The 22,945-nt window shown below is 40.0% G+C and overlaps 3 protein-coding genes across 4 annotated transcripts; 2 read left to right on the top strand and 1 right to left on the bottom strand.

Annotated features, from left to right (window-relative positions):
- The first annotated feature begins 962 nt into the window (after nt 1–962).
- Nucleotides 963–19,201, top strand: LOC111596129 (unconventional myosin ID). The gene is made up of 9 exons (XM_023310200.2): nt 963–1,482; nt 12,456–12,758; nt 13,961–14,180; nt 16,064–16,289; nt 16,360–16,743; nt 16,805–16,884; nt 16,941–18,335; nt 18,398–18,558; nt 18,618–19,201. The coding sequence occupies exons 1-9, from the start codon at nt 1,394–1,396 to the stop codon at nt 18,784–18,786; spliced, it is 3,027 nt and encodes a 1,008-aa protein (XP_023165968.1). The 5' UTR covers nt 963–1,393; the 3' UTR covers nt 18,787–19,201.
- Nucleotides 19,202–20,342: 1,141 nt separating this feature from the next.
- LOC111596126 lies at nt 20,343–21,439 on the top strand. Its single transcript, XM_023310196.2, has one exon. It carries the CDS (start codon nt 20,460–20,462, stop codon nt 21,429–21,431), a length of 972 nt encoding a protein of 323 aa, XP_023165964.1. The 5' UTR covers nt 20,343–20,459; the 3' UTR covers nt 21,432–21,439.
- A 341-nt stretch (nt 21,440–21,780) lies between these two features.
- Nucleotides 21,781–22,918, bottom strand: LOC111596127 (alpha-ketoglutarate-dependent dioxygenase alkB homolog 6). Of its 2 annotated transcripts, none has more exons than XM_023310197.2 (2): nt 22,687–22,911; nt 21,781–22,627 (listed from the first exon to the last, which is right to left on the bottom strand). In XM_023310197.2, exons 1-2 carry the CDS (start codon nt 22,714–22,716, stop codon nt 21,992–21,994), a joined length of 666 nt encoding a protein of 221 aa, XP_023165965.1. In that variant the 5' UTR covers nt 22,717–22,911; the 3' UTR covers nt 21,781–21,991. The 2 variants fall into 2 exon arrangements, with proteins under 2 accessions (XP_023165965.1, XP_023165966.1); XM_023310198.2 differs by having other exon boundaries at nt 21,972–22,614; nt 22,687–22,918.
- Between the last annotated feature and the right edge of the window lie 27 nt (nt 22,919–22,945).

Below are 22,945 nucleotides of genomic sequence, written 5' to 3'. Positions count from 1 at the left end.
TTGTTAGTGATGCCTTGCACGGAGGCGATATCTATTTTTGAGTTTATTGGCATGATGGAGGCTTGCCTATTTGCCATCACAACGTTAAGCTGGGCTTGCATTTCTGCATTTACCTTTACAGCTGTAGCGAGGTTATTGACATTAGATGTCATCGCGGATTGTGCTTTTGAGTGCAGGCGCACTCGCGCCAAGCGACGAAATTTCGTAAATTGCAATTAAAGCAATTGAGTTACGCGGAAGCAAGCGATAAGAAAACGCTGCGTGTGCGGTTTTTGTTGCTGTTGCGTTGAAGAATGCACCGCAAAGTTCTATTTTTAGAACTCTGCAGCAGTAGAGCTTAAGCGAAGGCTGTTCGAATTCACGTCTTTACAGGTCGAACGACTGATCGCGATTGACGAATATTTATACAATAATATAAGCATACTTTTTAAACAGCATCAAAGCTAAGCCAAAAATTCTATGCATGTATTTTAAGTCAATAAACCCGCTCGTTTGGATAGAATTTATTGATTGCAGCGTGTTTATTCGCTCTCTCTCTCTCTCTCTCTCTTATTTCTCTCAGTGCAACCACTTGCAAGTAGCAGTAGTTGAGTGAGAGCGCTGCTGTGTGCTGGTTGCGTGCTGTGCTAAGGCGCTTCACTCCGAACAGTTTCTCTTCGAACGCGCAGCCGAGTGGTTGGTTGATTGTTCCCCCATTGTTTGTCGTGTCGTGTGTTTTGTGAACGAATAAATAAGAAACCAGCTGTGGCTGTGGTTTTGGCTAGAGGCAATATTATTTACTAGCTCTGGAACAAGTTCTTACGATCTCCAAATCGAATCAGTTATTAAATGTTAACCAGAGGCAACGGCGCGCATTTGCAGTTTATCTATTGTGTTTGGCTTTGTCGCGCTTGTCTTGTGTTCTTCCCTTTCCTGAATTCGGCGAAATTCCAATAAACATTTCGGCAACTCTTCCGATTGGCGCAACAAATTTATTTATTGATTTGATTAATGCAAATAAACATAAACGTTATTTGTTGTATTCTTCTTCATTTTTTTGGCAATGTCAGCTGAAAAGAACCGTAAAGCATAAAGCGCGAAACGAAACATAGAAGTAAAAGCAAACACAAAAATTTTGGTAACGTGACGCAGTCGCAAGCAAAACAAACGCAAAACGCAAATACAAAAACAAAAACACCAAAAAAAAGGGCTACGTGTGTGTGTAATTCTGTGTTTGTGTGCGCCTGCTCAACGTGATCTTCAACCTCCGCTTTGGCCACTGCTTCGTTACCTGAGTTGCGCGAGTCAACTTCAGCCGGCAATTACTTGGCAGCCTTACGTTATTTCCGCAACTCTCTCTCCCTTCGTTCTCTCCCGCTCTCTTCGTTTGCTGAGCAAAACAAAATCGGAATAAATGGCCATGCAAAGAGAAGCAGGCGTGCAGGACTTTGTCCTATTGGACCAAGTCACCATAGAGAAGTTCATGGACAACTTGCGCAAACGGTAAGTACGAAGTCTTTTGTTTCTTTTGTTCTGCTTGTGTGTGGCCTCCCGTCCCCCTTCAAGGTTACTCTGATTGGCAGTCCAATTTGACAGTAGCTTCTGCGGCATCAGTTCTAGTTGAGAGCGTGCTCAATGGAGGTAACTTCAAGCTGTTGACCCACTGTCATTTGGTTGCTGCTTCCCATTGTGTCCACTCCATGAACCGTAACGAAACGTTCCCATTAGAGTGTGTTAGCAAAGTGGCTTAATGAAGTGTTTGGTTAAGCTGTTGAAATATTTAATTAAGTTCTCTATAAAGAGCTTCAACTTTCCCTGACTTGCCGAACTTGCCAAAAATCGGATTAATTATAAAATACTTTCAAATATTTGTAGAAGACGAAGACGTTCCATTTCTTGTACATTAATTTAATACTATGTTAATGCAATTAATCGCGCCTTAGATTAAATGCTTGCTCTTCTTTGCATAATTTCCTATCGTACGATTGTCTAATTGTAGAAATGATGCAATTCAATTAACACTCGCAATGACTTCAGCGAATCCCACGCCTTATCGTATATCAAGAAACATATGTTGGTTTATATATATGTTGATAATTTAGTCTAACGTTCCTGAGTAATTATTGACAATGTGACTATGATTCAGTGCTCAGATATAGCTTCTAGCTTCTAAAGACACTTGAAATTAAGCAATGACTCAGTTAAAGCCGAAAAACGAAGCTAAATGAATAGATTTACATTATGCTAAGTAAGGCGGCCATTATTATCATCATCATCGTTGTCATCATTGTCGTTAATCATTAAAAGGGAAAGGCGAAGCTGCCTAAAGCGCCGCATAATGTGGCATAAAGCGAGCGCCATTTCGTGACGCATTGATAACAGACTAAATAAATAAATACATCAAGAACTCTCGCTGTTTGTCTAGCAATGACAATGCGTATGCTAATGATAACGACGATGATGATGATCTTCAGGAGAATAATAATGATGTTGATAATGAACATTGTCAAAGCAACGAACCACAAACATTCAGCCTAGCGAGGCGTTGCAATGCAGCGACCCGTGCTGCATGCCGCCTGCTGCCGGCTGCCGGCTGCCTGCCACAAACGTTGACAATGGATGCCGGGCATCTAGCAACAAGTTGTTGACACACGCTCTTGCTGCATGAAATAGAATACGTTACCAGCTAAACGTGGGCTACAATTCTGGCCAGAAGCAACATCAACAATGCGGGGCAGTAGGATAGAGACGAGACAGGAGGTAAATAGCCAAAACGAGAGTCATTTAGTCGGGAGTGTCGGACTAGAATATACCCTGAACCAAAGAGCTCCTAATCCAGAAAGACAGAACATAGATCATGTACTTTATCTGATTGCTGTTAGATTGTAGTTTATAATTAAATAAAAGTCAAGCGTAGAAACTTGCTACATGTTTTTTATACCCTGATCCCATTAAAAATGGGAAATCAGGGTATAATGGTTTTTATATAATTCAGTAAACGTGGCTAAGTAGTCATTCAAGTTATATAAGCTGACATCTTTAAAATTCGAGCTCTTTGAGTGCTCTCGTTTCGATAACATCTAAAGCGTTATCAATATAGTCGCAGTGGTATCTCAGCTAGCTCTCCATAGACTTTCGATTGCACAACTTAGCCAAAGAAAGCGATAATAACACGTTTACGTACTCACATATGTAATTATAATGGACTCGTAACATTACACGAATCAATTTGTAAATTACAAAATTACAACCCGGAAAATCAAATCAAAAAACAAATAGATATAGACGGACATATATATATCCATACATATCAATCTTTGAGGAAAAACCCATTGAGCAAATCAGTTGAGGGTCAGAAGCGCGAGCCAAAAAGTCAAAAAATGTGCAGTGTAATGGAAAATGACGAAAGACAAAGCCAAAAGAGACACTGAGAGAAATAAATAACTCACTTTCGTTTTTGTTTTTATTTTTTTTATGACCAGATTAACAAAAGCACGGAATGAAAAACTGTGAAATGGCAAAAACTGCATTTTGTATTACGAGCAGACACGAGTTTATTCAATTTGTTTTTATTCGCGCGCTTTTCAGTCCTGAGTATGTGTGCTATGACATCATGTCTGCTGCGTACTTGGCTATGTAACGCAACGCAGAAAGAAGAAGAAAACATAATGAAAATAAAACAAAAATAGAGAATTCGTAAAGTAGTTGAGCAAACCGAAGTATATTTACACTAATATTGGGAACTTGGCAACTTTTCTATTAAACTAAAAGATGATCTTAAGCATTTCTTATTTCTATGCATTTCAATCAAATCATAATATCTGAACTAAAAGAATAACAGATAATACTGCTTTAGAAAGGAGTATCTGACTCAGAGATACTCTGAGCTCTGACCAGCTCTGTACATACATATATATACATGAACATATGCATACACTCACACAGAATCCACACTTGTTCATTTAACAGTTCCCACACTATGGGAAATTATTTATTGGTTTTAACTTTCGATCTTTCATTGAAATAAGTTTGTTTTCAATATTGGAAATTTTCAAAGTCTTATAAAGATTTCAATATTATATGTACCTTATCTTACTTTTATAATAATGAGAAAAGAAAATGCACTGCACACAAAAGCTGAAGACTATTCTCAAATATAGTTTTCTGGTCTGTTTGAAAGACACGTTATATCTTTTTACTTTGACAATTTGTCAACAATCATAAAGGAATTTTAACAATGCTTTGCTAACCGCTGCACAAAGCTCTAATACCCCAGTTGGAGCTAGCTATACACAGCCACAATCAAATATATATTTATAAAGATATATTTATATATTCATAATGTATGAGTTTAGCACTTGCTTTTTTGGCACTGTCATAAGTAAATATATGTATAGTATATATGAGAGAGTGCTCTGCCCCTGGCCATACAAGCCACACAGACATATATAAAAGTGATCCAGAAATAGCTGCTCGACGCGCACAAAATGTATATATCTCCCATATAATATACATATATAACTTTATGGATATTTGTATGCGCTCGCTTGGAATATGTTTTCGAAAAATGTATCTCGAAAACGAAATGGAAAGCCTTTGCTGCTGCTACTACTGCTGCTGCTGCTTCTGCTGCTGCTGCTGTTGCTGCACTCTACGCACATGCGAAGCTTGTGAGTCACGCTGTGTATATTGAAGATACTTTTTGGCGCTCGCATAACGCAAAATACGTGTACAAATGTCGAAAAAAGGCAGCCGCACACAAACCGGTTGATGGCGTCAGTTTGCAAACCCCAAACTAACAAAAGTTAAAGAAGAAAAAAGGGAGTACCCGACTAGGAGATACACTTATTCAATATATTCTAGAATAATGCTATTCACCTGTGCACACTTTAAGAAAATACAGATCTGAAGGAAGAAGAGGAGTGCACGACCACGATTTACTCTGTAAACTTCTTTTAAGAGAAATTCAAGGATATATTCATAAGAAGTCCATATGCTCATACTTTATAATTAACAAAAAGTGTTCGACCTATGAGTTATTCCATAAGCATTTTCTAAGTTTCTTTTAAGAGAGATGCCATGAGTATATCTGGCATTCTTCATAGAGCTCTTGAGAGATTTTTCTTAAGAATACCTAATTATTCATATACTATTTCTTTATACATTTGTGAGACATCCGATATACTAAAGGTATTGTCCATTTGTTACATACACTTCTTCCAGTCAGATATAACCAGCTGTTTCATTTTCAACTAATTCGAAAATACAAAAAACTAAACAAAACAAGTTTCTTCCTCCTCAATCCCGATCTGTTTGTTATTTCCTCAAGTTCAGAGCATTTGTTGCTTTCTTGAGGGTTACTTCAATGCTTTTTCTTCCACGAATCGCCAAAAAACAGAAGAAAATTTACGAGCCATTAAACCAAGTGTCCTGCGCTGAGGGCACACCACAGTCTGCCCCGCCCATTGGGTGGCAGTAACTATAAATCTACTTGCACTGATTGATTGCACTATTTCCAATAACAACAACAACAACAACAACTATCTACCTCTCAGTCTATCTATATGGAGTAGCGAGTGCATTTTGTATTGTCTGTTTCACGTATCGCTGATAAGTTTACATTTAGTTTTCGAACTGACTTTTGTTTATGCCCGGGTCTCTATCTCCCTCTCTCTCTCATCTAATTTGGCCTACATTTTGTGTGTTTGTTTTGTTGTAGTTGTTGTTTGTTCGGTAGCCTGTACAACATCTATAGAGCCCGCATCAGCATCTAGCTATCTATCTATACGTTGCTAGCTGCTTGTTTATTTACTTGCTATGAGCTGTCGTTGAACTCTTAAGGCCTACAGGTGGTTGCTGCCACAGAGGCGCAGCCCCTACAAATTTATTCAGAATACTGTCTAATACTATCAGCAGACTTTTCATTCTTATCAACTGGCCAAAAAAAATCCAAGCATTGGCATATTTTTAGCGCCATATCGTCCCATCTGTGAGTCATTTTATATTTCAAAGCAAGCCTCAACTACTTGACAGGTACATTAAAATTCAGTTTTCATTTACTATTTTATATATATTTTTTTTGGTCTGTTCAAGGCTTGCTTTTTGTATTTTAAATCAGCTTTTTCTTGTCGTATTCAATTATTTTTATTGTAAATAAACTATGTCAATATTTCCATCAAATGCTTTATGGCTTAACCCTCGACATGAATTTACGATTGGAGCAATTTAACCCTTAGCACGTCTGAGTACTTTCATAATCTTATCTACATTTCGAGTCAAGTTGGTAAGAAATCGCTTTTTATCGCTGTATTTTTCTTTGGCTATAACTTGTTCTTGGTCGAACAAACATTTATAGGGTATATTAAGTGGGCATGCGTTTGGTTTTTCTTTTCTTCGCCTTTTCATTTTAAAATTGTGCAAATAGCCGCGACTCAACTTGTATAATAATGGCACCGTGTTGATAAGATTGCATGCCCCCGAAGAAGTGTTAAACTTAGCGAGGCACAAGTACACACATACACATACACATATGTACTTATATGACTCTATATATATAACCTTGGGTGCGACTTATGCATATAATGGGTACGAGTATTGACTGCCACACGTATAGCTGTGGACCGATAACCGACGCTCTTATGCAACGAGCGCCACAAATAACATTGACTGGGGATTATCTTTTGTGACTACTTTTATGTGTTTCTAATTGGCATAGGAAAACTTCCTTTTCCTAATTTAATTTCGAAATTTTTCCCTGAATGAGTATACCTCTAGGTTCTATTCAATGCGATTATAGTTGGAAGCCAGACTCCCTTTTAATCCCACATATAATTACAGTTCATAAAGTTATAGTTTATTGGACGGGCAAAGAGTTATTGTTCTAATGAGTAAATGAGTAGATACACTCTACATATCGATTATAATTTCATTCACTATGTATAACCTAGACTCAATTGGAAGCTGTGATAGACGTTAAGACGTTATTAAGATCTTGACTATGAGATCAATCGTATTATCATTATTGTTCTCCAGTAGAGTATAGCCCTGATTCGATAAGTGATTTACATTTCTTTCATGTGGAAAGCTACTAGAATTCGATCTTTATAGTTTCATATCGGAAAATTTCCATAGTCAAAATTATAATTACCTTGGCAAGTTCTGTTAACTTTTCTTACAAGTTTCTCACATATTGACACCCAGAAACCCCCTAGAACTCGATTAGAATTGTAATTTTCTTCTGGTTGTTTTCCTGCTTGGGTCATGGCTTTCCATTCGAACTGTTTATAAATGCAATTTTTATGGCATTCGCCAAGACTTGATTACAAAGCAGGCGTCTCGGAAAATTATTAAAGGGCCAACAAGGAAGAAGAAGCACAATGGAAAAGAAAATTATGTTTATATAGTTTGCCCGCTGAGCCATTAAAAAAACTTTACGAATTCTTTTTCCAATTTCCGATTGCAATCAAAGAACACGTCTGTTTATTTGTACGAAAGGCCAGTGTAACTTTACATAATTAAAGATTGTGCATGATCGACCAGATGCAAGACATTATAACGCATAGTTCAAAGCGCACCTAGACTCGCTTTCATCTACAGATACGTCTGTCTATATGTATCCATATAGGTGTCTGGCAGTCTTTGCTAGTCGACACATTCCATATGCCTGACTGCACGCTTGTCATGCGAGTACTAGCTATTCGATAAGCTGCTATCAATTGCCGCCCCTTTGGCACTGATAAGCTCTCTTTTTGATAAGCTCGCAGCGGAAATAGAATCATTTACATAACGGCCAATTCGAATGACAGTCGCTGGCCACGCGGTTGACGATCGGCGCTCGAATAATTGAGCCACGTTCAACACTTGCCGAGGCGGCTTAATGATCAATGAGCAATCCCAATCAAGCAATGAATGCTATAGAGTATGCTCGACTGGGGTATACACTGCAATCAAAAATATATTTGAGAAAAAATAGTATTTCAGGGAAATAGACAAAACATGGAGAATGGATAAAAGTTATTCATCGCGTTTATATCTACAAATATTACAATAATAGTACATAATAATGGTTTATATTTTACTACAATCTGTCAGCCTCACGACTCACGTCTAGGGAGAGCTCACTACCAGACATAGGTATCCAGGTATCTGTGCTCTGTACCACATCTCCAACTCATTCTCCGTCACATGCTCGTTCGCAAGCTACATCACCTGTCTCAGTCACATACAGGGTATACAAGTCATGCAAACAGTTAGCAAACAGCTTGTCTTTCCCAGTACCCGACACAGGTATCCAGGAATCTGTGCCCTACTCTGCCCCGTTTCCCGCTCTACTACACGCAGCTAGACAACATCGCTGTATACAAAGTTGTGTTTATTTACTTGAAACGTTGAAACGTTCATGTTTGTCATTCGCGTTGCAATAACTTTTACTTGGAGGCATCTGCAACTCGGCGTTCCCAGCTGCCCCGCACACATAATAAAGTATAAGGCAACGTTTACATAAAAATTTATGCCCATGTCGAGTTCAAGAATTTAGCGCCTGTTTAGTCTTGCCAGCTAATTGATATACGTCTGGGCCGCATCGCAAACAATTCTGGGTGTAAATTGAAGTTAATTTGAAAGCTGCAATTGCATTGCGCAGCACCAGATCTCACCGAGAGTGCGTCCAATGAAAATTGAAAGTGTTTTGTGCTGAAAAATTGAAAATGCTAAATTTTCTATTCGCATTTGATTCCAAGCAGATGTGGACATTATTTTAAATGGATTTTCGACAGTTATGTGTGCCATATATGTAAGTTTGGCAAGCAGTCAAGTATTCTCAATATATTTATCACAATCACATTTGCTTAACTGGCGCCTCTCTCAGTGGGCGTCTTTATGGTACGCGCTCTTCTTTGCGGTTCTCACCACTGAGTTTGCCTGCTCAGCGCTTCTCGCAATAGCGTGTATCAATCAAGACCCCACCCTGCACTTATCGTATTGACATATATTTCTCCAGCTAGACTGCGCCTCTCTCGGTGCTACCCATAATTGAATGTTACATTTACTAGACATCTCCGCACTGCTCATGCTCTGCTCAGCGCCTCATTCTGAGATTCCTAGAATTGTATGAGCATGTTCTGCGCTCTTCTTTGCGATTCTCACAGTCAACCTGGTCTGCTCAGCGCTACTCACCAATCAAGACCCCTTATCGCTTATCACAGTCAAAGTATGTATAGCAACCCTCGCACTCTGCACTACTCACAGGCACCTATGACTTCAGCACCTCTCTCTGCGCTTCTCACGCAATACAGTTTGTCATCACATTCTATTGGCTCTCCGTTTGGCACATCGATAAATCGCTTGAAATTGAATTACATCCACAAAAAGCAACTGAAACATTGACCTACTTAAAGCCAAGTCTGTTGGCCATTTAATGACGTCAGCGGCAACGTCAAGTTTGCCGCCTTAGCCAGTGAAAAGTGCAGCGGAAAATGTGTGAAGCTATTGATTTTCTCAGTTTTCACTAGATCAACCCTCAAGGCTTAGATTGCAAATCTTGAATGAATGAATGTCTACCTGATGAATCATCGAGAAAAAAGTATTCATAAGCAAATGCAATTTGCATGCGAATAGACAGCGAGCAATTAAACAAAGGCTTAGTCAGCAAACGTGTTGCTAGCCTTATTTATTTATGGCTCTAATACTTTACTCAATATTTGAATCTAAATGATTCACATAGTTGTAGAAATAATAATAATTTAGCTACAAGCAAATTGTGTAAACAACAAAGCAACAACAACAATAATTTATTGAGAATCTTTTATATCTCTTTTTTTTGGCGGCTTTTCACATGGAACTTTTTGTATATTGATGACGCCATGTGGAATAATATTCGAAATACTAAGCAAAAATCGAAAAGCATCGACAATCACAATGAATAACGACCTTTTGTAGTGTGAATGCGTGAAGGCGACGAGCGACAAGCGACAAACGATGAGCATTTAAATGTATTTTTGTATATTCGTATATTCGTATATTTGTTATATAGATATTCATAGCACAGACTAGTTCCGAATTCCGTAAAACTTGTTAGGGAGCGGCGGGAGTGTTTCGACTAGTTTCCGATAAAAAAAAAACATGCTTCTATATTTCGGCTAACGAATTATGCTAAGTGATGCAGATCTATTGGCGAATAACAAATTTTTATTTTTAAAATTAAGTAATTCCTACATATTCTGTATCAAATTGAAGCTTAGACCGGAGACTGTTCAAGTATTTGGTGGTTGTTCAATGCCTATTTTTCCACTTGAAACCCTTTAAGCCCCCAGCAATTCTATAAATTTTAAATACGTAATAATAAAACTTTATGTATGAATAAGAAAAAGCACATGAACAAAGTAGTTCATTGATCCCTAGAAGCTCACTCATTAAACAGAAATTATAACAACTTTATCGGACTGTCAGCTTTCAAATGTCTACCCAAGCAGATCTGTATGTGGGATATGGAGATATGTATATCACATACATATGTTGCTTTGTCTGTGCTATCGTCTCTCTCTCTCTGTGTGTAAGCACTTTGCCTCAAGCAATTTCTATAACCTCATTAGGCAGTCGGCATATTTTTATTTTGGCTGGCTGTCAATCATACGCTACGTGGGCGGCACCCACAACCAAATGCCACAGGTGGTGAGAACGGGCAGAGTAGGGGGTAGAAGGAACTGAAATCGTAGAAATCACATAAACAGTGTGCTAAGCGGCTTGCTGACTGCCCTTTGTCGAGATTCCGATTCCAATTCCAATTTGAAATGTGACCCGTTGTGCTAAAAAGTCAACAAGCGTGCTAAACGCTTCTCTCGCCCCTTTTCATTGGAGTTCAGTAGTTCAGCAATGGGGCAACATAATCATCTCTGAGCAGCTCTTAGCTCGTCTGTCTGTCTGGCGCTGTGTCTGCCTTTTTGTCTTCGGTCTGTGTCTGAGTTGTCACATTGTGACCCAAATCTAGACACCTCTATAAATAAACAGTGAAGAAAACTTAAGTAAAAACATGTGTTGACTGCCGTTTGGCCCAAACAACCAGCTAAACAAAAACCAACAACAACCACAATAAATACTAATATTAAGTCCTATTGTTTTTATAGTTTATATATATATATATATATATATACATGAGTTCAAGCTGCGGGCCAAAACAATACTGTGTGTTGTTAACAATTTCTCTATTTTGGCCGGACTTGTCTTAGAGATTTTATTTTTTTTCTATGCCACATGCCAAGAGTAATAACATCGGGTATACTAGACCTAATGTGATATAGAGAGATAAATATTGTTTGTTAATTACCTATATAGAAAGGTAAAATATAGATTAAATAGAAGGCGAGGCTGTTATCGAGCTAACAGCAATCGTTATTTATAAAAATACAAAACTTTTGCAAATATTTCTGTCTTTTGTAGCTTCGCTTTAAGATTGGAAATTAGTCAGAACTGTTTTGCGGGGTATCTTCTAGTCGAGCACTCGTACACATTCGCTTTTCCTACTCATTTGTTAATTTCTTACGTTTTGTTTCGGCAGTCAGCTGTTAAGTAGGCGGGGCCAACGCCCAACAAACAGCTTTGTAACCAGCTCACCTGTTGCACACAGTTTTCTCGTTGCTATTTCCCTTTTCTTGCTTTTGTTGGCAAACTTAGTGTGCGGCTTTTCTTGTTGTAATTTCGTATTTGTAACGGTGTAACATGCTTACAATTTCCCAATATCTACAAGTGTTGCACGTGTAGTTACAGTGTAGCTTGGGAAATGAGCTACTTTTTGTAGGCCAATTAAATAAGACTTAAAATTGAATTTGAATTGGTTACTTAGTTGATATTCATTTAGTTAAATATTTATAGTCGCCAACGACTAAATTTTGATCTTATTTGATTGTATATAGCCTGGGCGAAATGTAATATGATTGGAAATTACCTTTCTTACTTTTGAGTTCCTTTTTACTATGGGTTGCGGGTGTAATGAATAAAAATATATTTAAATATTGTAGATTTAGTAAGCCTCCGATATATGTATATTTATCTATAGCTAGTCTTTGCCTCTTGCATTTTGGCCAAGTAACCTAGATTTGGACCAATTGCATTTAGCGACTGTCGATCTAAATCTTTTGGCGCCTACTTAATTGCACACAAAGTAAATAAACAATGCACCCACGAGCTTTGCACTCTATCAAATGGAACACGAATTTAATCAATATGAACAATAACAAAAATACACAAAGCAAATTAATCGAATCCAACTGAGCAGCACCTGTGGCTAATCCAACTCCGAAAAGAATGAATACAATCAACAAAAGGAAAACTTCAATTTGGTTTGTTGAAAAACAAATTGAGAATTGAATTAGACAGGTGCACGGCGGGCAGTCTAGTTTCGATGCACTTGAGATCTGGGGAATATTTAAATGTATAATTTGATTTCGATGCACCAAATACTAATCCAAGTCTTTTGCTTGCAGCTATCAGGTTGGCTCCATTTACACATACATCGGTGAGGTGTGCGTCTCGATGAATCCCTACAGACAAATGAACATCTATGGCCCGGAGACCATACGCAAGTACAAGGGTCGCGAGCTGTTCGAGAATGTGCCGCATGTGTTTGCTGTCGCAGATGCTGCATACAGGGTGCTCAAGCAGCGCCACCAGGACACATGCATCTTGATCTCAGGAGAATCGGGTGCCGGCAAGACGGAAGCCTCCAAGATCATCATGAAGTATATTGCCGCAGTGACGAATGCACAAGGACAAAATGAGATCGAAAGGTAAGTGTAATGAAGTGGGATACATAAATAGAACTGGTATGTAAATTAACTAGTTCAAAAGTCGGTGAACTTCAATGATTGAAAATTATAGATGAATAAAGAACAAGTTTATATTGCTTCAATTTGCAAGCTAGATTAGGTTTCCAATGACTCCAATATATTGAACTAGTTTCCGAACATATGTTAACCATTTCATTAGAGATCAAGATTCATCATTTCTGATAGAAACTAAATATATTTTTAATCAAATAGTTAAAAATTTGGTGGAGTCCTAAGTGTGAACTAGTGTTCAGTTCACTGACAAGAATCTGTTGCGTATGAAAATGAATAGATAATTTATTCATTTGAAATCTGAACTAGTTCTGAGTATACTAACTGTTCGTATGTTTTTTGTTTCATAACTCAACCCCTAATCTACGACAAGTTCATGGTACGAACTAGATATTATTATGCAATTATGCAATTATCAAAAATGATGCAAACAAGATTCTCGATTGGTTGATGATGCATTATAATTAGAACTAGTTCAAAGTCATGGGCTAATGACAAGCCCAGCTCACGTTAAGTTAACTGTATTACAATGCGCACAACAAGTCCCCATTAGTATGGAAATATTTAAGTTCGAGATGCAGCCTGAGGCTGGGAACCAGCATTTGAATGGGAAGCAGCGTAGCCGTAACCCACGATTGAAGAGAAGGCCAAGGCATGACAAATTTGCCATTGTGTGGCATGCAAATGCGAAACGAAACTCTCACTAGAGTATTCCCCAGATCGTGGCACAGAGAGGGTATACAGGAGCGCTTTCCTTGAACTGTGAACCTCATATGACATCACTCAGCGAATACGACTCTTCAATAAACTGTACGAAATTAAGTGAGCCGCTAATTGCTCACGCTTTCAGCTCTACGAAAGCATTTGGTCGTAATCGTTCCACGGCAATTTAAGGGCGACCCATAAAAGACAACGGGCCAGAGGAGAGGAGGAGAAGACCTTGATGGAGCGTTGTCTTTGCCAAACCCTAGACAAAGCCAAAACTTAATTGCCACTTTGCCAATTTTTAGTGTCTCCAAGTTAAAACAATTTAAAATGACATTTATTTAGTGGTTGAGCTGGGGGATTAGTGCCATTTAGTTAATTACTTTTTTGGTATGGGTCCAGCCCAATAAAATGCAATTATAATAAATGATTTCTGTTTCCTGCAGAGTGAAGAACGTGCTCATACAGAGCAATGCGATATTGGAGACTTTCGGCAATGCGAAGACGAATCGCAACGACAACTCTAGCCGATTTGGAAAGTACATGGACATCGAGTTCGACTATAAGGCCGATCCCGTGGGCGGCATTATAACCAACTATTTGCTGGAGAAGTCGCGTGTGGTGCAGCAACAGCCAGGGGAGCGAAACTTCCACAGTTTCTATCAGGTAAGACGCACATTGAATGCCTACATTGCTGTGTGTGGGCGTGGTGTTGTTTGCCCAGGTGAGTCAGCGGGGTGGCCAAGGCAGGTGGGCAGGTCACAGTCGCGGTTTGGTGTGAGCTGCGAGCTGTGAGCTACGAGGCGCGGCTCTATGTAAACAATATACATAGACAATAAATATTAGTAACTTTTTTATATTTACTTAGAAGAGTATCCAATTGCCTATATGCCCAACCATAAATATTTATGACATGAATCAGCGATTACAAAGCTATAAAATTCCAATAATAGCATATTAAAAGTGTATATTATAATAGGTTCATTGATAAGGCCAGAAGCTGTGGGCCCTTTATGCCCATTAAAACAGATGAATACACTTAGCGAAATCTTAAGCTAAGTGCACATGTCAAAGGTTAGGGCTCAATAAATACTCAACCATTCAAATGGAGGCTCAATAACTATTTAGAAATTAAGTTAATTGTTTTTGCCGTCGCGGTGAGCTCACAATCCATCAACTCAGTATAATTATGTGCATGTATATATAAATATATATTATATGTGTTCATGATATCATGTGAAATATATGAAAGTTCAGATAAGACCAAGGCATTCATTAGAGTTTGGAATTCGTCAGCGCTCAACGTCTTATTCATAATATTTTTGATTAAGAAAGACTCTTGCGCCTGACTTGGATTCAGAGTAAATAACTTTTTAACTTTTTAGAATGTGTAAAAGATATTTACAAATAAAAGAGAGAGAGATGAAAGGAATATTTGTATTCTTTAATTCATTCAGTGCTCAGGCGCACTACTATTTGTTGTAAAAAGCTGGTTATATATATACAATATATATACAATATTTTTTAGACATTACAAACCACTATAAATGGCTCGATAGATAGCTAATATTATATAATTTGTCTTCTATAGGCTCTAGTTTTCTTTTCGACTCGCCAAATATTACTCTCATTACTTTATACATACATTTTATATTGATATATAATATATAATCCCTCGCTGTTTGTGGAATTTTATCTACTCACTTCCTATTTGAAATTTTAGGCTTGTTACTATTGAAGAAATTAACGAAAAATTGAGAGATTGCTGTTTCTTCTGTATTCTGACTGTTAAACTTAGCTTGAAGGCGTTAATTGTTTCAGAACATTTATGGAGGCAAAGAATTTCCCGCTTTACTTCTCCATTTAACACCTAAACTAAGTAGAATTTCTTAATTGAGCGAAATTCTGCTTTGACTTCTCTAGCACAACTCTTCATTAAATTAGATATGTGGGTTTTGTCGGCATATGTTATGGTCTACTTATACTTATATTATAGATATATATAGATATCTTGAATGTTTTTTTTATTTATTTTTATTTATGAGATATCTGTGGCAACATTTTGCACCTGTTGTCTACAAAGTTTCGCCCAGTTATTGATTAGAGTTTCTTGGGAATAGAAATTCGGTAGCATTTGCTTTGTGCGATCTACTGTCTGAGAATGTGACTTCATTCTAAACTAAACTGTGAATTCCATAACGCATTTTCAGCAGCTCGCAAATGGTGACAATTAAAGCGGAAGTTCAATTATGGACAACATTTTGTTGCTAATTGTCTGTTGTACTAAATAGTTGAACATTCTGTTTTTGGATATAGAGACAAGTCAAACGTGAGCTTTGCCTGCGAGTATATTAAAGGGCATACGCACAGCTAGCAGTTCAGATATGAAATGTGAATGTATTGAAAGGTGTATAGCTCTTCATTCAAGGGTACACCTAGGAGTAGTTTCTAGATGAGCGCTATCAATATTAAGGAAAATACTCACATCTGTTGAGTTCCTAAATTAGAGTAAGTGATAAGCAGATACTAACTACACATTATCTTTCCAGCTGCTTCGTGGCGCCAATGACAATGAGTTGCGACAATATGATCTGTCCAAGGAGACGTCCAAGTATCATTATTTAAACCAAGGCAGCATGGACATACTCACCGAGAAGTCCGACTACAAGGGCACATGCAACGCATTCAAGACGCTCGGTTTCCAAGCGGATGAGGTGCAAACCATTTGGCGTACAATTGCCTCCATTTTGCATTTGGGCAATGTGGAGTTCCAAAGTGAGTTGACACTAGGGACCCCAACGAGGATGATGAATACTAATCTCTGCTTCTTTTATTGCAATCGCAGCCATTGAGGAAGAGTTGGTGATCACCAACAAGTCGCATTTGCAATCAGCTGCAAAGATGTTGCAAGTGACCGAAGCCGAGCTATTGACGGCATTGACTGAACGCACAATCGCAGCCGGTGGCAATGTGATGAAGAAGGATCACAATGCCACACAGGCGGAGTATGGCAAGGATGCGCTGGCTAAGGCCATCTACGATCGTCTCTTCACGTGGATTATATCACGCATCAATCGTGCCATACTCTTCCGTGGCAGCAAGAGCCAAGCGAGATTCAACTCAGTGATTGGCGTACTGGATATTTATGGCTTTGAGATCTTCGATTCCAATAGCTTTGAGCAGTTCTGCATTAACTACTGCAACGAGAAGCTGCAACAGCTGTTCATAGGTGAGTAGAATAATTAAACTAACTAGAGTAAAAGAGCTTAACAGATTTCCCTTCATTGCAGAGCTTGTGTTGAAGCAGGAGCAGGAGGAATATCAGCGCGAGGGCATCGAATGGACCAACATTGAGTACTTCAACAACAAAGTGAGCTGACGTACTAAGTTTTCAATTGGATTATATCTAACTCTCTCTTTTCTTAGATCATTTGCGATTTGGTTGAGCAGCCTCATAAGGGCATCATTGCCATCATGGACGAGGCCTGTTTGACTGTTGGAAATGTCACCGATGAAACCTTACTAGGCGCCATGGACAAGAGTTTGAGCAAGCATCCTCATTACACGAGCCGCCAGCTGAAGCCAACGGACAAGGAATTGAAGCATCGCGAAGATTTCCGCGTCACCCACTATGCTGGTGATGTCATCTACAACATTAAGGGCTTTATAGAGAAGAACAAGGACACGTTGTATCAGGACTTTAAGCGCCTGCTGCGCAACTCCAAGGATGCCAACCTGAGCGAAATGTGGCCGGAAGGTGCGCAGGATATAAAGAAGACCACGAAACGTCCTCTGACTGCTGGCACACTTTTCCAGCGTTCGATGGCGGATCTGGTGGCTACGCTGCTAAAGAAGGAGCCCTTCTACGTGCGCTGCATCAAGCCGAATGATCTTAAGAGTTCTACAGTATTCGATGAGGAACGTGTGCAGCATCAGGTGCGCTATTTGGGCTTGCTGGAGAATGTGCGAGTTCGTCGAGCCGGCTTTGTTCACCGTCAGCGCTACGATAAATTCCTGCTACGCTACAAAATGATCTCGCAGTACACGTGGCCCAACTTCCACGCGGGCAGCGAACGCGACGGAGTTCGAGTGCTAATCGAGGAGAAGGGCTTTGCACAGGACGTGAAGTATGGACATACAAAGATCTTTATTCGCTCTCCACGCACTCTCTTCGCCTTGGAGCAGCAGCGCAATGAGATGATACCGCACATTGTGACCTTGCTGCAGAAGCAAGTGCGTGGCTGGATAGCCCGCAAAAACTATAAGAAGATAAAGGCCGCGCGAACCATAATGCATGCTTACAAGACCTACAAGCTGCGCAGCTACATCCAGGAGCTGGCCAATCGCTTCCGCGTTGCGAAACAGCAGCGCGACTATGGACGCAGCATTCAGTGGCCCCAACCACCGCTCGCCGGTCGAAATGCCGAGGCCAAGCTTCACCGGATATTTGACTTTTGGCGTGCCTACATGATACTGCGCAAATATCCACGCAGTGAATGGCCGCAGCTGCGACTGCAAATCATTGCGGCCACAGCGATTGCGGGACGACGTCCATACTGGGGCCAGCAGCGCAAGTGGCTGGGCGATTATTTGGCTAACTCGCAGGACAACAGCGGCTACGATGCCTACACTGCTAATGTGCAGAATATGAAGAACGGGGAGAACTTCCGACAGGTGCTCTTCTCCAGCTTCGCCAAGAAGTTCAACAGGCGCAACAAACAGGCGGATCGCGCATTCATTGTGACCGATACAAACATCTCCAAGTTGGATGGCATCAAGAAGAAGTTCAAGGATATGCAGCGTTCCATGGCCATCAGAGAGGTTGGAAAAGCTGCCCTCACTTAGAGCCCGTAAATGCTAAATGCCTCTTTTCTTTCTTTTAGCTGACTTCCATAAGCATAACACCTGGCCGCGATCAGCTAATTGTCTTCCACTCACCGAAAAACAACGATTTGGTCTTTGCACTACAAAGCGAAATATGCACGCCCCTGAAGGAGGATCGCATTGGTGAATTAGTAGGCATTGTATGCAAGAAGTACCACGAGTAGGTTACTCTCTATATCCCCGTTATAAGCACATTATATGAATCCTTTTCGATTCCAGCATCACCGGCACGGAGCTGCGCGTAAATGTGGGCAGCAACATTGCCTGCCGGCTGGGCGAGAAGGCGCGCACAATTGTTGTCGAGGCGGCATCCAATGTGGAGGTTCCCAATTTCAGACATTCCGCTGGCAACATCATCTTCGAGGTACCCGCCTCGTATTGCGTTTAGTAAGCACATTTGGCGAGCTCCCTAGAGCATACAATGTAAATTTATTAGTAAGCGAGTTAGCTTAAGAGTCTGTTACCTTTGAATTACTCCACAAACCTGTGCATGCTGTGCCTTCTGTAAGCAATACGTAGTACTAGCACTCCGTTTTCTATGTGTTGAATGTTTTGGTGCTAACTGAGAATCACCGAGAAAGGCGCTGGTATTGGCAAGATAATTGTCAATGATTTGTACATTTTGCTATTAATATTTATATCAACTCCGGGAAGCTGGTTGAGCCGGCTTCCAATGGAAAGTATTAAATGTACTCTGTGCATTTGTTAACTTTAGATTTTAACCAATTCTTATACGATATAAATGTTTATATTAAAAGAAAACAAAGCCAATTCTTTAATGAAATATAAAAATATATTTAATCAAAGAGCACACAAAACGAGAAACCGCAAAGAACATTTCTTGTACTTAACAAAACAAATCTAATTTTGTACGTGTGCCATTTACACTTATTTCTTAAACCTAAACTTAACTCTAGAATTATTGTAAACTATTTAAATATATAAATATATCCACATACGTATGTACTATAAATAAAAATGTATAAAAAGTTAAACGACCGAGACCATTCTAATGCAATAGAAACAAAGAAATATTTATACAAATTTGTATATATTTTGTAAATGTTATATGGATATTCAAACTTATCAATATATATATAGATATAAGGTATATAACATCTTCGAGTAGGCTACGATATTAACAACTTGAATTACATAAATTGAAGAGCAACTTAAAAAATTAGTAGAACCCGTAACACTACAGCTTACACAATAAGAATCCTTTTTACGCCTGGCATTTTGAATTTCATTTTTTTTTTTTCAATTTTACTTTTTTCGTTTTATTTTTGTTTTGTTTATCGAGCTGTACTGGAAGCGAGCGAATATGGCAGCAGAATCGAATCCGCTGGGAGATTGGCATCAGATGATCGAGGCCTTGCCTCCTGTGGGCGAGCAGACGACTCGTCGAACTGCCATGCTGCGCTTTCAGCAGCGCAGTCCTGGACATGGACATGGACACAGACAGAGATATGCACGTGCGCAAAGGTACCTGCAGCTGAGGACCGACTCGGTGGTTCGAATGCGGCATCGCAAGCGTCGCCAGTGCTGCAAGCGCTGCCATCATTTGGTAAAGGCGAACAGGCGCTATAAGCGACTTGTGAGGTATCTACGTAGCGGACCCAATCGTCGCTGGGAGTCGCCTCCAATTGACCTACCCTCGCTACCATAAAATTCAAAGGACCTGCGTCTGTCTATTATAGTGTCCATTATAGTTTTCGAATTCAAATTTTGTGCAACCATGTCTGCTGATTATTAAAACTGAGTTTCCCTTGGCAGTCTTTATATAGTATATATGTATGTGTACATGTATTTATATGTGTATATGTATGTATGTGTGTGTGTGTGTGTGTGTGTGTTGTAAGTGTATGATCCGACCAAAATAAAGTGCGCCCAAGTGCTCGACGTCGACGTCCGCGTCGGTGCCGCCAATTGATAAAAGATAAAAATAAAGAGTGCGCATCGGCAAGAATTTTCTGTTTCTCGATCTCGATCGCATTTGCTTGTAAATTCTTGGCGAACGCGCAGCCAAAACGTTTCCAACTCGATTACATAAGGCAAGAGATGCAGAAAACGTTAAAAAAGGAGCTCAGCTTTTCGCTGGACACGCTGGAACGCTATCGCGCCAAATATGGACGCAGTGCCTCATTGGATACAAATGGCAATGGAACACAGCTGGAATCACACCCATCACAGATCTCTGACATGGGCATGGCTACAGTTATGCACACGGTTTCACCTCCTCCCTCGCTTTTCAAGCCGCAGTCGCCTCCAAAGCTGACCAAGCTACAGGAGCTGCAACAGAAAAAGGAGGCATATATGCGGCAACGTGAACATGAGCGGGAAATGGAGCAGCTGCTGAAGGCAGCCGACAGAGCCAGCAGCCAGGACAGAGCCAGAGCCAGCAATATCAACAACAGCACCAGCGCCAGCACCAGCTCCAACTCCATATCCCACACCACCACCACCACCACTTCCACCACTCCCACCACTCCCACCGCAACTTCAGCTAAGACCAGTGCCTCCTCCACGGTCGCCTCCTTGGCCCAGCAGACGAGCAAAACAGCTGCAGGTTACAGCAACTGGAACAACAATCACACAACACTCAGCTCGCAGCCTTGGTGCGCGATCAGTGATCTTATGTACTTCTGTGACAAATACGAATTCAAGACTCTAAGCACACGTGACCTGAAGACTCATCAGGAGATTGTGGCGGAGGTGCGTGCCCTGCTCTCCGGCAAGGCGCCGTTCGATCAGCGCACTCGCTTCCCCGGCAATATTCACGATCCCGAGAATCTGTGGGTTTGCATTGGTCGCTGTGCGAGTGTCGAATATCATTTGCAGCGCATCATCAGCGTCTTCCGGAAGCCCCTTAATCAGCTGACGCCGGACAAACAGCGAACAGTGCGTCAGAATTTCCACCTGGCTGTAAGCGAGCTGCGTCTGGACATATCTGCACGCATTAGCGAGGTACGACTGTACGATAGGCTGGTATTTGAGCGAGAGTTTCGACTAGAATGGCAGGAGGAGGCCTAGCTAAGCTCTAGAGGTCTATAGAAGGTTAGGCGTGTCTTCAATTGGATAACAATTTATTAAAAATTTTCATTTTCAAATTTTGCTCATTTTTGGGTGCAAAAAATGGTACAAAAATACACGCAAGCATATAAGGAATATATATATAAATATATATGATACGAGCCTTAATACAGGACCTGGCAATAATTAGTGCTTGCATATTGCGTGGTGTAACTAAATCTACAACTCATTTAGATATATATCTTTATATACATAATTGGTATAAAATCGAAAAATAAAGCACTGTGGAAACTTTTACATTATGAAACTTTGCTCAAAAGATACGATATATATCTATATACATAATTGGTATCGAAATTAAAGCACTTGGTGGGCTATTAGAAAATATTATGAAACATTGCTCTGTGCTCTTTCTTATAAGTCTAGCGGAAGATTTAAAGATTATCGTACATAATGTATATATAACTTTTAGTTAAGATTACTTTTTGCGCCTGGGCAACTTGTGGGCTGACTTCAGTGGGTGGTTAACAACTTTGTGGCAACTACAATGCTTTAACAGTCTAGCAGAATTTCAGTTTCATTTTGCTGGTCTTTGGAACATTTCGTATAGTCAAGGAAATGCGAGCAGCTCGCCGCACTAGATGATCCCCGATCTTATACGTATTTTCGCAGAGATTATAATTGCAAATGCGGTCGCATAGCGTATCCTCGTTTATCTCACTAATCGCATGCATATAATCACTATAGAGCGTATCCTTTAAGATGAGCAAACTGCGCGGCTCCAGTAACAGCTTGAAGATTACCACACCGTTGGCCTCGCCCGTAGTCTCGCGCTTGGTGAACTCCAGCACCGTGTGTGCTCCACATGAAATGGTCGATATGATTGGATAGAAAAGCGGTCCGTCGGTGTGTGGAAGGATGCCTTGGCCAGGCAGGTATTCATTGACAAGTACATGGTTGGCCTTCTGCGACTCAAAGATTCCCAAATTGTTGACTTTATCCACATAGCTCTGGAGCCATTCGGGTATTTCTTCGGCTATCATGCCGTTTGGGTGGGGAACACCACCATAGTTCACTAACCGACGATTGAGCAACTGTGTCCAACGGGGCTTCGGTGTCCTCTCTATGTGACTTAGTATGGAACTCTCCTGATCGGAGGTAATGAAATTTGGAATGTACATGACTGTTGGCGGGCACTGAAACAATATTTTACTAGTAGTTAACTGGTAGACATATTTTGAGAGTTCTTGCCTACCTTGCGCACCTCAAAGTCTGTGAAATCCATATCTACGTGCTAAATAACTAATCTAAATTGCAATTATTGCAAATCAATATTTGTGTACCGTTGAACCGGTCATTTGGCCTTGGAGATGCGATTTTCTTGACAGCTGACAGCAAATGGTGGCGGCTCAGCGATAGGTCACCAATGCAACTCTTTAAGCACGATAAATTGTTATTCAGCATAATATTTAAACAAATATACATGTGTGAACGAAAAGGCAAAATAAAAATAT

Source organism: Drosophila hydei, unplaced genomic scaffold (assembly GCF_003285905.1).
Source record: "Drosophila hydei strain 15085-1641.00,03,60 unplaced genomic scaffold, DhydRS2 tig00000172-arrow-pilon, whole genome shotgun sequence".
NCBI classification, from domain to species: Eukaryota; Metazoa; Arthropoda; class Insecta; order Diptera; family Drosophilidae; genus Drosophila; species Drosophila hydei.
The sequence above is the reverse complement of the archived record's forward strand: the minus strand, read 5'-3'. Positions and strand labels throughout refer to the sequence as shown.

Excerpts from the sequence above, each read along its gene's own strand:
- LOC111596127 (XM_023310197.2), bottom strand. The coding sequence starts at position 22,716 with ATGGATTTCACAGACTTTGAGGTGCGCAAG. Across the intron at positions 22,628-22,686 it reads CAGACTTTGAGGTGCGCAAG|TGCCCGCCAACAGTCATGTA; the intron begins GTAGGCAAGAAC and ends ATATTGTTTCAG.
- LOC111596126 (XM_023310196.2), top strand. The coding sequence starts at position 20,460 with ATGCAGAAAACGTTAAAAAAGGAGCTCAGCTTTTCGCTGGACACGCTG.
- LOC111596129 (XM_023310200.2), top strand. The coding sequence starts at position 1,394 with ATGGCCATGCAAAGAGAAGCAGGCGTGCAGGACTTTGTCCTATTGGAC. Across the intron at positions 16,290-16,359 it reads GGGCAATGTGGAGTTCCAAA|CCATTGAGGAAGAGTTGGTG; the intron begins GTGAGTTGACAC and ends TTGCAATCGCAG. Across the intron at positions 18,336-18,397 it reads GTTCCATGGCCATCAGAGAG|CTGACTTCCATAAGCATAAC; the intron begins GTTGGAAAAGCT and ends TCTTTCTTTTAG.